This window comes from Centropristis striata, chromosome 4, assembly GCF_030273125.1.
Source record: "Centropristis striata isolate RG_2023a ecotype Rhode Island chromosome 4, C.striata_1.0, whole genome shotgun sequence".
NCBI classification, from domain to species: domain Eukaryota; kingdom Metazoa; phylum Chordata; class Actinopteri; order Perciformes; family Serranidae; genus Centropristis; species Centropristis striata.
Window position 1 is genome coordinate 8,910,794 of NC_081520.1, and position 12,666 is coordinate 8,923,459.

A 12,666-nucleotide genomic window follows, 5' to 3' on the forward strand; every position below is an offset into this window, starting at 1 on the left:
TCAGAGAAAACTGGAAAAAGAAGACTAACTAAAACCCCCAAAAGAAGCCAAGGAGGAGCCCCAACAAGGGTACAATGCAGTGTCCAAACTGTCCCCATAAAGACTGTGTGTGTCAGTGGTTCTCCAGTTTATCCTCTGAAAGTCGTATGAAGTAGACTATATAAAAACTGTGATGCTTGCTTCATTTCATATGTCATATGAGTCATTGCCAGATCAACCAATCAAGCAATGGCAAAGGACAAATGACAATATGTGGCACACATGAAGTATGAGTCTTGATGACTATAGTAATAATATAATATGTTACTATATTATAATACATTTTAATGACCGTGATTTTTTTCCTCAAAGCTTGAGCTGGGTTGAATTGGTTGGGTTTTAAGTGCCCATTTTGTGCAATTAGATCTTAAATCACTAAAACGTAAAGCTCGACCTGCAAAACTATGTGATGATTTGGAATTTTAAAAATTATATACAATTTGAAGAAATAACATATTGATTTTAACTGCTGCATTTTAAGACTGTGCAAGGTTTAGGTTTAGAAAAAAATAATATTGGTATTCAGGTAATATTTGAAAATAAATCCTGCTGTGATTAGAATTTTTTTTTTTTTAAAGAAAGAAAAAATAACAATTTATAAATTAGGACATGACTAAATGCTGCCACCTACTGGATATCAGAAAGAAAAGCTAGGGTCAAAGTTGTAAACTAATAAATTGTTCATACTGTACATGTTTATGGCTGATTCACAACATTGTCAATGTTTTAGATGTAAAGTCTACGGTATACCATACAAACATTAGCCCTACAGGTATTTATCTATTCAAAATGAAATAGATAATTAAGTCGCTGATCTAAAATTTAAAAAAACTAAAGCCTGGAAAAAAGCACATAGGAAGTAGACTTCCACTGTGAAATCAATATCATACCATTACTATACATTCCATTTACACACTGGTAAAATAAAGCACTGTTTATAAAATAAAGTTTGACATTTTGGCTTAATGTGCTTCCACATCACCTGCAAAAATGGCTGGCGTAAAAGATTAAACAAACAATGACGTCTATCATTGAAGGGGAGGACATAGGCCTGTATATAAAAGGAAGTGACTGTGCAAAAGGATTAGAAAAGAGGTGAAAGGAGGAGGGCAGTTATGGGGGCATTTGTTCCCAAACACCTGTGTGTCTTGATTTTGTTCTCTTTCTTATTGCCTGTTTTCTCCTCCCTTTCCTTATCTTGTAAATTGCGGAGACAGTTTCATCTCAATGGGATACACAAGGCTGGGGATGTGGTTCTGGGTGGGCTGTTTGAGGTCCACTACTCATCTGTCTTCCCTGAGCTTTCCTTCACCACAGAGCCAAATCAGCCCAGGTGCCGAGGGTGAGTGTCACACAGATAGCAGAAGAGTAATGGATAGACAATGCATAAGAAACCAAGGCCCAACTTTGTTTGCATATCACAAGTTCTCAATAGTGACACATTATTAATAACTTGTAATTGGTGACGTTTTCTCTTTTAGCTTTGATATTCTAGGATTCAGGCATTCTCAGACGATGGTCTTTGCTATTGATGAGATCAACAGAAATTCCAACCTGCTTCCTAATGTGACTCTGGGATACAGCCTTTACGACAACTGTGCCACACTTGGAATTGGATTTCGTGCTTCATTATCACTGGCTAGTGGCCAAGAGGAGCAATTTCTTTTGGATGAGACCTGTGTGGGGGCCCCTCCGGTCCTGGGGATTGTGGGTGATTCATACTCAACGTTTACAATTGCCATGTCAAGTGTAATAGGTTTATACAAGTTGCCCATTGTAAGTTTCTTAAATATATTTTTCCATTTGTCATCAGAATATGATTTTAAAGTGTTCTGTTTCAGTGAAATTATATATTTAAATGTTTTAAACATATTGAATGAATCTACTAACCAGCAGCACACAATGACCCCTTGTGCACATGTCTCTCACAGGTAAGCTACTTTGCCACATGTCCCTGCCTGAGTGATCGTCAGCGCTTTCCATCCTTCTTCAGAACAATCCCAAGTGATACTTTCCAGGTAAACTTAAGCATTAAAAAACAATATTTTTTTAATATATTTACCTGTATATCCTACTACAGTAAGGAGTATGGACATGTAGTTGAACTGACTTTCTTCGCAACAAAATACAGTATTGGTGCTTTACATGTCATTTGTGAAGTCATATGGATTAGATGATGCACCTGAACACAAAACGTATATACTGTGCATAGATACATTTTCTGCAAGCATGCACATTTTTTTTTCTTTATTTTCAATTTACTTAGGTGCGTGCCATGATTCAGATTCTGAAACACTTTGGTTGGACATGGGCAGGTCTCCTGGTCAGTGATGATGACTATGGACTCCACGCTGCCCGGTCCTTTCAATCTGACCTGGCTCAGTCTGGCGGAGGTTGTCTGGCCTACGCTGAGATTTTACCCTGGGGCAATGATCCAATTGAACTTAGAAAGATTGTCAATTTGATAAAAAAATCCACAGCTCGTGTGGTCATTGTGTTTGCACATGAGATTCACATGATTAACCTTATGGAGGAGGTAAGAAATTAAAGCAAAATATTAATTTTGGAATGTACAGCGTTTAAGGTATTTTATTTTGTTCCAGGATAATGCATTTAGGCTTTCTGTATATCCACTGTTGCAGTCATTTAATTGATCAAATATACAAAATGTGTTACCTTTATCAGCTTGGTTTAAATATTTGTGTCAATCACTGAGTAATGTTATAATTTAATCAAAAGGAGAAAGTACAAAAGTGTCATATAATATCCAGCTGAGTGACACTAAGGTCTAAACTTAAAAATATTTGACACAATGCAATGCACAGGTGGTGAGGCAGAATGTGACAGGCCTGCAGTGGATAGCCAGTGAAGCTTGGACATCAGTATCTTTGCTTCAGACACCCCGCCTCATGCCGTACCTGGGTGGCACTCTGGGCATTGCCATCCGTCGAGGAGAAATTCCAGGACTCAGGGAATTCCTTTTACAAATACGTCCTGATCTTCACTACAACAACAGCTATGGAAATAACATAGTTATGGCCTTTTTTCCCCTTTTTCTTGAGCACTCCCATGTCACTTTATCATCCTTATGTTAATCTTATTTTTTTTTTTCTTTAGGTTAATCAGTTTTGGGAATATACGTTTCAGTGTCGATTTGCACCACCTCCAGCAGGTTGGGTGGAAGCTGGAGGGGCACTGTGCACTGCACAGGAAGATCTAGAGAATGCAGAAACGGAGTTGTTTGATGTGTCAGAACTCAGGCCTGAGTACAACGTATACAAGGCTGTGTATGCTCTGGCCTATGCACTTGATGACATGCTGCACTGTGTGCCAGGAAGAGGACCTTTCAGCGGGAACAGTTATGCTGGATTGCAAAGACTGGAGCCATGGCAGGTGTGATATTAGTTTATACCTGTACTCCATCGTGAGATGGCAAATGGTGTTTCCATCACAGATAATTTGCATGTTAAAAAGTGCGCAAGTAGTACACAATCATAATGTGCCATGGTGATCTAAAAAAGAATACTTCTGTTTTGAACAAATCTATAATGCTGCACTGAATTTGATTGATATGACAAGTTAATTAAGAATGAATGTGCACAACAATGACTGTATTTTTTGGACAGTCTGTTATGTTTTTCTTTGTCTTCTCTCATCCATTTGCAGCTTGTACATTATTTGCAAAACGTCAACTTCACCACACCTTTTGGTGATGAAGTATCATTTGATGAGGATGGTGATGTCTTTCCAATATATGATGTCATGAACTGGCTGTGGCTCCCTGATGGACGAACAAAGATTCAGAATGTGGGTGAGGTTAAAGAGTCAGCTGAAGGTGAAGAACTCACACTGGATGAAGACAAAATCTTCTGGAACTCTGAATCCAAACAGGTTACTCATGCATTTATGATTTGAACTGTTAATAAATTATGATTTCACTGTAAAATATCTCAGAATAACAGATTTTTATGATTATACAGCCACCCCGGTCAGTGTGCAGTGAGAGCTGTCCTCCAGGTACACGCATGGCTAGAAAGAAAGGGCCACCTGAGTGCTGCTTTGACTGCATCCCTTGTTCTGAGGGAAAGATCAGCAATAAGACTGGTTAGGATTCAGTTGTACATATTTCATTTTGGAGACATAAAATGAATATGTATCTTAACAACTCCTCTGTTCTCTTAGACTCCATGGAGTGCACCAGTTGTCCAGAGGACTTCTGGTCCAGCCCCCAGCGTGACCACTGTGTTCCTAAGAAAACTGAGTTCCTCTCCTACCATGAGCCTCTGGGTATCTTCCTGACTACAGCCTCATTGTTGGGCACATTTATTTGTGTTGTAGTCCTGGTAATCTTCACATATCATCACAATACACCAATGGTACGTGCCAACAATTCAGAACTGAGTTTCCTGCTCTTGGGGTCACTTAAACTATGTTTCCTGTGTTCACTGCTGTTTATCGGCCGTCCCAGACTGTGGACATGCCAACTGAGACATGCAGCATTTGGGATCAGCTTTGTGCTTTGTGTATCCTGCATCCTGGTGAAAACCATGGTGGTTCTTGTTGTGTTCAAGGCCTCCAAGCCAGGAGGTGGAGCCAGTCTGAAGTGGTTTGGTGCTGTGCAGCAGAGAGGAACAGTTCTGGTTCTTACTTCTATTCAGGCAGCAATCTGCACTGCTTGGCTTGTCTCTGCTTCACCAGCTCCTCATAAAAACACTCAATACTACAATGACAAGATAGTTTATGAATGTGTAGTCGGGTCCACAGTTGGTTTTGCAGTATTACTGGGTTACATTGGCTTATTAGCTACTATCAGCTTCTTGTTAGCATTTCTGGCAAGGAATCTTCCAGACAACTTCAATGAAGCCAAACTCATCACTTTCAGCATGCTGATCTTCTGTGCTGTGTGGGTGGCCTTTGTTCCTGCTTATGTAAACTCTCCAGGAAAATATGCAGATGCAGTGGAGGTATTTGCCATCCTGGCCTCCAGTTTTGGTCTCTTGGTGGCTCTGTTTGGACCCAAATGTTTCATAATTTTGCTAAGACCAGAGAGGAACACAAAGAAAGCAATCATGGGTCGGGGATAATAAAGTCATAAAACATAATTTCATGCATCTCTGATCTGCTCATAAGCACACAATTACAATAGGTGCCCCATCCCCGAAAAGATGGAAGACAATTGATGTGGCCCACCAACCCAACTCAGTATAACTATACCAAATGTCATTTAATATTGACTTACATGTCCTCCATGTTCCTTGCTTTTCACAGATTGCAGAAAAAAATTGTTTTCCTGAGTAAGGCATTAAGGACCTTTCAGACTGTGTCCTGTGTTATGTATTTATGTTAAACTGTGCATTTCTTGGGATGCAAGACACATTTGATTTGAAGACTAATTATAGTTGATAAAAGTGTGAAAGTAAAAATGCATCTAAATGGTTTCTTAAAATAGTAAAACACTGGCCTTGTTTAGAACTGTTTTTAAAAAAAAAACATGTCATGCAGAGAGGGCGGCTGGGGGTGCATGAGGAATTGCCCCTTGATGTCCAAAGTCCCTTTTAAATGGTGTATGTTATTTTTTTTAATCGTGTTGTATTTTGTTTCTATTCATTGTATATATATATATTTAAGGCCTACCAATGGCCCTCATCAAGAAGATAATTAATATTATTAATAATGTGCGTAAAGACTGTCAGGTCATCATGTGAGAAGAACTCCGTTCTGCTAACGTGAAGCTTTGTCCCAGGAAGCTGCAGACCACACCAGGAGCATTAAAGCTCACTTTTTAAAAATTTAACATAACTCTGTGCCTGTGTACTTTGAGGTGTTTTTCTGTTGTATAGTGTTTTTGTGTGAACATTGAAAAATATTTAAATGAATGTTAACTGAAAAATTTGAAAATAAATATTGCTAAGAAATTAGATCAAATAAGTTGTTGTTGCCATCGCTCATACTTTCTGGTGTTTCAACAATATGGAGCGACGTCTGCGAGCTAGTTCAGGCAGGCATCTTGAGCTGCTCTGCTAAATACACATGACATGCCTCACTCCTCACACATCCTATACCAATCACAAACCCTCCTAATTTGGTGGTCTTTTTTAGATGTGAAAATCCCCCAGCTCTCCCTTTGCCTGTCAATGCTGCTGCTTGGCTGCGAAGATATCCAAATTATCATTGATAAAACTAACTCCACCTGTCCTTTCTATTCCATGATGAAATGCCGGAGTCATCGCTACCGAAAGATGTTCATTATCAATGGGTGCAAACCTCTGACATTGCATGATCTATGCCTGACTTGTAGCCTACCTCCAGAACGCTACAACCCACATTCCTTAAGAATTGGCAAAGCTACAACTGCAACTCTTCATCCACCTACCTCAACATTAAATCCCTGGGCTGATGGTCATCCTCTGCTTATCAACGCTATGTCAGTTTCCAAAAGAAAAATCTTGTCTGCAGAAAGTTCATGAGATCCTGCACCCTTTAGTGTATTTAAAGAACAATATCAATATATTATTGCATATCAGGTGGTTTGCTGGATGTATGTAGTATTTATTCATTTTAGCACATCTGTTCTAATGTGCTTTTGACCAGATAGTATATTCCCCTCGTAGCCGAGGAGCTCCTGATAAATGGCCACACAACAGCTGGTACCAGGACCACACATCCACACATAGAGGTTTCATGAGATAGTATATTCTCATTGTAGTAGAGGAGCTCCTGGGGAATGGCTAGATGGCGGCAGGTGCCAGGCCCAAAAATAGTTGTTTCACTAGGTAGCACATTTCCCTCATAGCCGAGTAGCTCCTGGGAAATGGACAAACGACGGCTGGTGCCAGGCCCACACATCCACACAGAGAGGTTTTAAGAGATAGCATATTTCCATTGTAGCCAAGGAGCACCAGGGGAATGACTAGATGGCGGCTGGTTCCAGGCCCACACAGTTGTTTCAGGTCCACACATTCACACATAGAGGTTTCATGAGATAGTATATTCTTGTTGTAGCCGAGAAGCTCCTGGGGAATGGTTAGATGGCGGCTGGTGACAGACCCACACATAGTTGTTTCACTAGGTAGAATATTCCCCCTTGTAGCTCCTGGGAAATGGCCACATGACAGCTTGAGCAAGGCCCACACATCCACACATTGAAGTTTTAAGAGATAGTATATTCCCGTTGTAGCCGAGGAGCTCCTGGGGAATGGCTAAATGGTGGCTGGTGACAGGCCCAAACATAGTTGTTTCACTAGGTAGAATATTCCCCTAGTAGCTTAGTAGCTCCTGGGAAATGCCCACACAGCGGCTGGAGCCAGGCCCACACATCCACACATAGAGGTTTCACGAGATAGTGTATTCTCTATGCAGTTAATCTCTGCAGTCTGTCTGCCATTTCTTGTCTCAGCTGCTGTGAGTGATTTTGGGATTGTTAGATGAAATGCCACACATCCACATTGTTGTCTGAATTGATTGGAAAATGCTTGGATGCCATAGTGGCTGTAGTCATTCTGAAATATATAGAAAAAGGTTTTGTAAATCATGTTATTGTGTTTGGCCTACTAATGGCAGGGTTAAAAAGAAGAATTCCTAATCTCACCGTGGTTCCTATTGTGCCCACCCAGAGCCAGCCTGAGAAGATCACCAGCTGACCAAGACCTCTAATTTGAAAGAGATCACTCAGCACAGTCTGCAAAAATGACAAGTACATATGCTTATCAGTGAGACAGGTACAAGTGGCAAAATAACTCACCTATAGGGAAATAAAGTTCACTTTACTAAGCTATGATAAAAGCCAGAAACAAAAGCTTGTTGTTACGTGATTAATGACAAGAACAAGTGAAACTACTATGTGAAGATAGAGTACTGTGCACATGTCTGTCTTTTCATTATATACATATTATATGTATACAGAGAGATAAGTGTAGTGAATGCCATACCAACATTAGCCCTCCAGATAGTTATCTATTTAGAATGTATAAGATTATTAGGAAGCTGACAAGTGTTTTTTCAAACAAAAAAAATTAAGCCTGGAAAAGAAGGCATGTGAAAAATGCTGTCTTGATCAAATATTATGTAATTAAATAAAGTTTGACATTGCGTCTTCTTAATGTGTGTGAGTTCCTGCCTCTACATTTCCTGCTAAAATGAGTGGTGTAAAAGATAAAACAAACGATGACGTCTATCAGTAAAGGGGAGGACATAGTCCTGTATATAAAATACAGTGACTGTGCAAAGGGATTAGAAAAGAGGTGAAAGGAGGAGGGCAGTTATGGGGGCATTTGTTCCCAAACACCTGTGTGTCTTGATTTTGTTCTCTTTCTTATTGCCTGTTTTCTCCTCCCTTTCCTCATCTTGTAAATTGCGGAGACAGTTTCATCTCAATGGGATACACAAGGCTGGGGATGTGGTTCTGGGTGGGCTGTTTGAGGTCCACTACTCATCTATCTTCCCTGAGCTTTCCTTCACCACAGAGCCAAATCAGCCCAGGTGCCGAGGGTGAGTGTCACACAGATGTAGCAGACAGCAAAAGTAATGGATAGACAATGCATAAGAAACCAAGGCCCAACTTTGTTTGCATATCACAAGTTCCCCAATAGTGACACATTATTAATAACTTGTAATTGGTGATGTTTTATGTTTTAGCTTTGATATTCTAGGATTCAGGCATTCTCAGACGATGGTCTTTGCTATTGATGAGATCAACAGAAATTCCAACCTGCTTCCTAATGTGACTCTGGGATACAGCCTTTACGACAACTGTGCCACACTTGGAATTGGATTTCGTGCTTCATTATCACTGGCTAGTGGCCAAGAGGAGCAATTTCTTTTGGATGAGACCTGTGTGGGGGCCCCTCCAGTCCTGGGGATTGTGGGTGATTCATACTCAACGTTTACAATTGCCATGTCAAGTGTAATAGGTTTATACAAGTTGCCCATTGTAAGTTACTTAAATATCTTTTTCCATTTGTCATCAGAATATGATTTTAAAGTGTTCTGTTTCAGTGAAATGACATATTTAAATGTTTAAAACATATTGAATGAATCTACTAACCTGCAGCACACAATGACCCCTTGTGCACATGTCTCTCACAGGTAAGCTACTTTGCCACATGTCCCTGCCTGAGTGATCGTCAGCGCTTTCCATCCTTCTTTCGAACAATCCCAAGTGATACTTTCCAGGTAAACTTAAGCATTAAAAAACAATATTTTTTAAATATATTTACCTGTATATCCTACTACTGTAAGGAGTGTGGACATGTAGTTGAACTGACTTTCTTCGTAACAAAATATAGTATTGGTGCTTTACATGTCATTTGTGAAGTTATATGGATTAGATGATGCACCTGAAAGAGAATAATTGTTTACAAAATGTATATACTGTGCATAGATACATTTTCTGCAAGCATGCACATTTTTTTTTCTTTATTTTCAATTTACTTAGGTGCGTGCCATGATTCAGATTCTGAAACACTTTGGTTGGACATGGGCAGGTCTGCTGGTCAGTGATGATGACTATGGACTCCACGCTGCCCGGTCCTTTCAGTCTGACCTGGCTCAGTCTGGTGGAGGTTGTCTGGCCTACGCTGAGATTTTACCCTGGGGCAATGATCCAATTGAACTTAGAAAGATTGTCGATTTGATAAAAATATCCACAGCTCGTGTGGTCATTGTGTTTGCACATGAGATTCACATGATTAACCTTATGGAGGAGGTAAGATATTAAAGCAAAATATTAATTTTGGAATGTACAGCATTTAAGGTATTTTATTTTGTTCTAGAATAATGCAATTACATCATTTTCTGCATATCCACTGTTGCAGTCATTTATTTGATCATATATACAAAATGTGTTACCTTTATCAGCTTGGTTTAAATATTTGTGTAAATCACTGAGTAATGTTATGATTGAATCAAAAGGAGAAAGGACAAAAGTGTCATATAATATCCAACTGAGTGGATGAGGTCTAAACTTAAAAATATGTGACACAATGCAATGCACAGGTGGTGAGGCAGAATGTTACAGGCCTGCAGTGGATGGCAAGTGAAGCTTGGACATCAGCTGCCGTGCTGCAGACACCCCGCCTCATGCCGTACCTGGGTGGTATTCTGGGAATTGCCATCCGTCGAGGAGAAATTCCAGGACTCAGGGAATTCCTTTTACAAATACGTCCTGACCTTCACTACAACAGCAGCTATGGAAATAACATAGTTATGGCCTTTTTTCCCCTTTTTCTTGAGCACTCACATGTCACTTTATCATCCTTATGTTAATCTTAATTTTTTTTTCTTTAGGTTAATCAGTTTTGGGAATACACGTTTAAGTGTCGATTTGCACCACCTCCAGCAGGTTGGGTGGAAGCTGGAGGGGCACTGTGCACTGCACAGGAAGATCTAGAAAATGCAGAAACGGAGTTGTTTGATGTGTCAGAACTCAGGCCTGAGTACAACGTATACAAGTCTGTGTATGCTCTGGCCTATGCACTTGATGACATGCTGCACTGTGTACCAGGAAGAGGACCTTTCAGCGGGAACAGTTATGCTGGATTGCAAAAACTGGAGCCATGGCAGGTGTGATATTAGTTTATACCTGTACTCCATCGTGAGATGGCAAATGGTGTTTCCATCACAGATAATTTGCATGTTAAAAAATTGAAAAAGTAGTACATTTTAATTTATGACATCAGTACACAATCATAATGTGCCATGGTGATCTAAAAAAGTATACATCTGTTTTGACCAAATCCATAATTCTGCACTGAATTTGATTGATATGACAAGTTAATTAAGAATGAATGTGCACAACAATGACTGTATTTTTTGGACAGTCTGTTATGTTTTTCTTTGTCTTCTCTCATCCATTTGCAGCTTGTACATTATTTGCAAAACGTCAACTTCACCACACCTTTTGGTGATGAAGTATCATTTGATAAGAATGGTGATGCCTTACCAATATATGATGTCATGAACTGGCTGTGGCTCCCTGACGGACAAACAAAGATTCAGAATGTGGGTGAGGTTAAAGAGTCAGCTGAAGGCGAAGAACTCACACTGGATGAAGACAAAATCTTCTGGAACTCTGAATCCAAACAGGTTACTCATGCATTTATGATTTGAACTGTTAATAAATGATGATTTCACAGTAAAATATCTCAGAATAACAGATTTTTCTGATTATACAGCCAACCCGGTCAGTGTGCAGTGAGAGCTGTCCTCCAGGTACCCGCATGGCCAGAAAGAAGGGGGAACCTGAGTGCTGCTTTGACTGCATCCCTTGTTCTGAGGGAAAGATCAGCAATAAGACTGGTTAGGATTCAGTTGTATATATTTCATTTTGGAGAAATAAAATTAATATGTATCTAAACAACTCCTCTGTTCTCTTAGACTCCATGGAGTGCACCAGTTGTCCAGAGGACTTCTGGTCCAGCCCCCAGCGTGACCACTGTGTTCCTAAGAAAACTGAGTTCCTCTCCTACCATGAGCCTCTGGGTATCTGCCTGACTACAGCCTCATTGTTGGGCACATTTGTTTGTGCTGTTGTTCTGGTAATCTTCACCTATCATCGCAGTACCCCCGTGGTACGCGCCAACAATTCAGAACTAAGTTTCCTGCTCCTAGCATCACTTAAACTATGTTTCCTGTGTTCACTGCTGTTTATCGGCCGTCCCAGACTGTGGACATGCCAACTGAGACATGCAGCATTTGGGATCAGCTTTGTGCTTTGTGTATCCTGCATCCTGGTGAAAACCATGGTGGTTCTGGCTGTGTTCAAGGCCTCCAAGCCAGGAGGTGGAGCCAGTCTGAAGTGGTTTGGTGCTGTGCAGCAGAGAGGAACAGTTCTGGTTTTAACTTCTATTCAGGCAGCAATCTGCACTGCTTGGCTTGTCTCTGCTTCACCAGCTCCTCATAAAAACACTCAATACCACAATGACAAGATAGTTTATGAATGTGTAGTCGGGTCCACAGTTGGTTTTGCTGTATTACTGGGTTACATTGGCTTATTAGCTACTATCAGCTTCCTGTTAGCGTTTCTGGCAAGGAATCTTCCAGACAACTTCAATGAGGCCAAACTCATCACTTTCAGCATGCTGATCTTCTGTGCTGTGTGGGTGGCCTTTGTTCCTGCTTATGTCAACTCTCCAGGAAAATATGCAGATGCAGTGGAGGTATTTGCCATCCTGGCCTCCAGTTTTGGTCTCTTGGTGGCTCTGTTTGGACCCAAATGTTTCATAATTTTGCTAAGACCAGAGAGGAACACAAAGAAAGCAATCATGGGTCGGGGATAATAAAGTCATAAAAGATCATTTCATGCATCTCTGATCTGCTCATAAGCACACAATTACAATAGGTGCCCCCTCTCCGAAAAGATGGAAGACAATTGATGTGGCCCACCAACCCAACTCAGTATAACTATACCAGATGTCATCTTATATTGACTTACATGTCCTCCATGTCCCTTGCTTTTCACAGATTGCAGAAAAAAAAGTCTTCCTGAGTAAGGCATTAAGGACCTTTCAGATAGTGACCTGTGTTTTGTATTTATGTTAAACTGTGCATTTCTTGGGATGCAAGACACATTTGGTTTGAAGACAAATTATGGTTGATAAAAGTCTGGAAGTAAAAATGCATTTAAATGGT

The 12,666-nt window shown here is 40.3% G+C and overlaps 2 protein-coding genes across 2 annotated transcripts; both read left to right on the forward strand.

Annotated features, from left to right (window-relative positions):
* Positions 1-1,181: 1,181 nt before the first annotated feature.
* LOC131970283 (extracellular calcium-sensing receptor-like) lies at positions 1,182-5,123 on the forward strand. Its single transcript, XM_059331640.1, has 9 exons — positions 1,182-1,381; positions 1,521-1,815; positions 1,971-2,057; positions 2,306-2,575; positions 2,865-3,071; positions 3,157-3,432; positions 3,706-3,930; positions 4,020-4,143; positions 4,222-5,123. The coding sequence occupies exons 2-9, from the start codon at positions 1,555-1,557 to the stop codon at positions 5,121-5,123; spliced, it is 2,352 nt and encodes a 783-aa protein (XP_059187623.1). The 5' UTR covers positions 1,182-1,381; positions 1,521-1,554.
* A 3,203-nt stretch (positions 5,124-8,326) lies between these two features.
* LOC131970297 (extracellular calcium-sensing receptor-like) lies at positions 8,327-12,314 on the forward strand. The gene is made up of 9 exons (XM_059331659.1): positions 8,327-8,526; positions 8,674-8,968; positions 9,124-9,210; positions 9,473-9,742; positions 10,033-10,239; positions 10,324-10,599; positions 10,897-11,121; positions 11,211-11,334; positions 11,413-12,314. Exons 2-9 carry the CDS (start codon positions 8,708-8,710, stop codon positions 12,312-12,314), a joined length of 2,352 nt encoding a protein of 783 aa, XP_059187642.1. The 5' UTR covers positions 8,327-8,526; positions 8,674-8,707.
* The last annotated feature ends 352 nt before the right edge of the window (positions 12,315-12,666 follow it).

Bases quoted from the DNA above. Each gene is read 5' to 3' on its own strand.
- LOC131970283 (XM_059331640.1), top strand. From the start codon at position 1,555: ATGGTCTTTGCTATTGATGAGATCAACAGAAATTCCAACCTGCTTCCT. The intron at 3,931-4,019 runs GTTACTCATGCA...ATGATTATACAG, and splicing joins GGAACTCTGAATCCAAACAG to CCACCCCGGTCAGTGTGCAG. The intron at 4,144-4,221 runs GTTAGGATTCAG...CTGTTCTCTTAG, and splicing joins AAAGATCAGCAATAAGACTG to ACTCCATGGAGTGCACCAGT.
- LOC131970297 (XM_059331659.1), top strand. From the start codon at position 8,708: ATGGTCTTTGCTATTGATGAGATCAACAGAAATTCCAACCTGCTTCCT. The intron at 8,969-9,123 runs GTAAGTTACTTA...TGTCTCTCACAG, and splicing joins GTTTATACAAGTTGCCCATT to GTAAGCTACTTTGCCACATG. The intron at 11,335-11,412 runs GTTAGGATTCAG...CTGTTCTCTTAG, and splicing joins AAAGATCAGCAATAAGACTG to ACTCCATGGAGTGCACCAGT.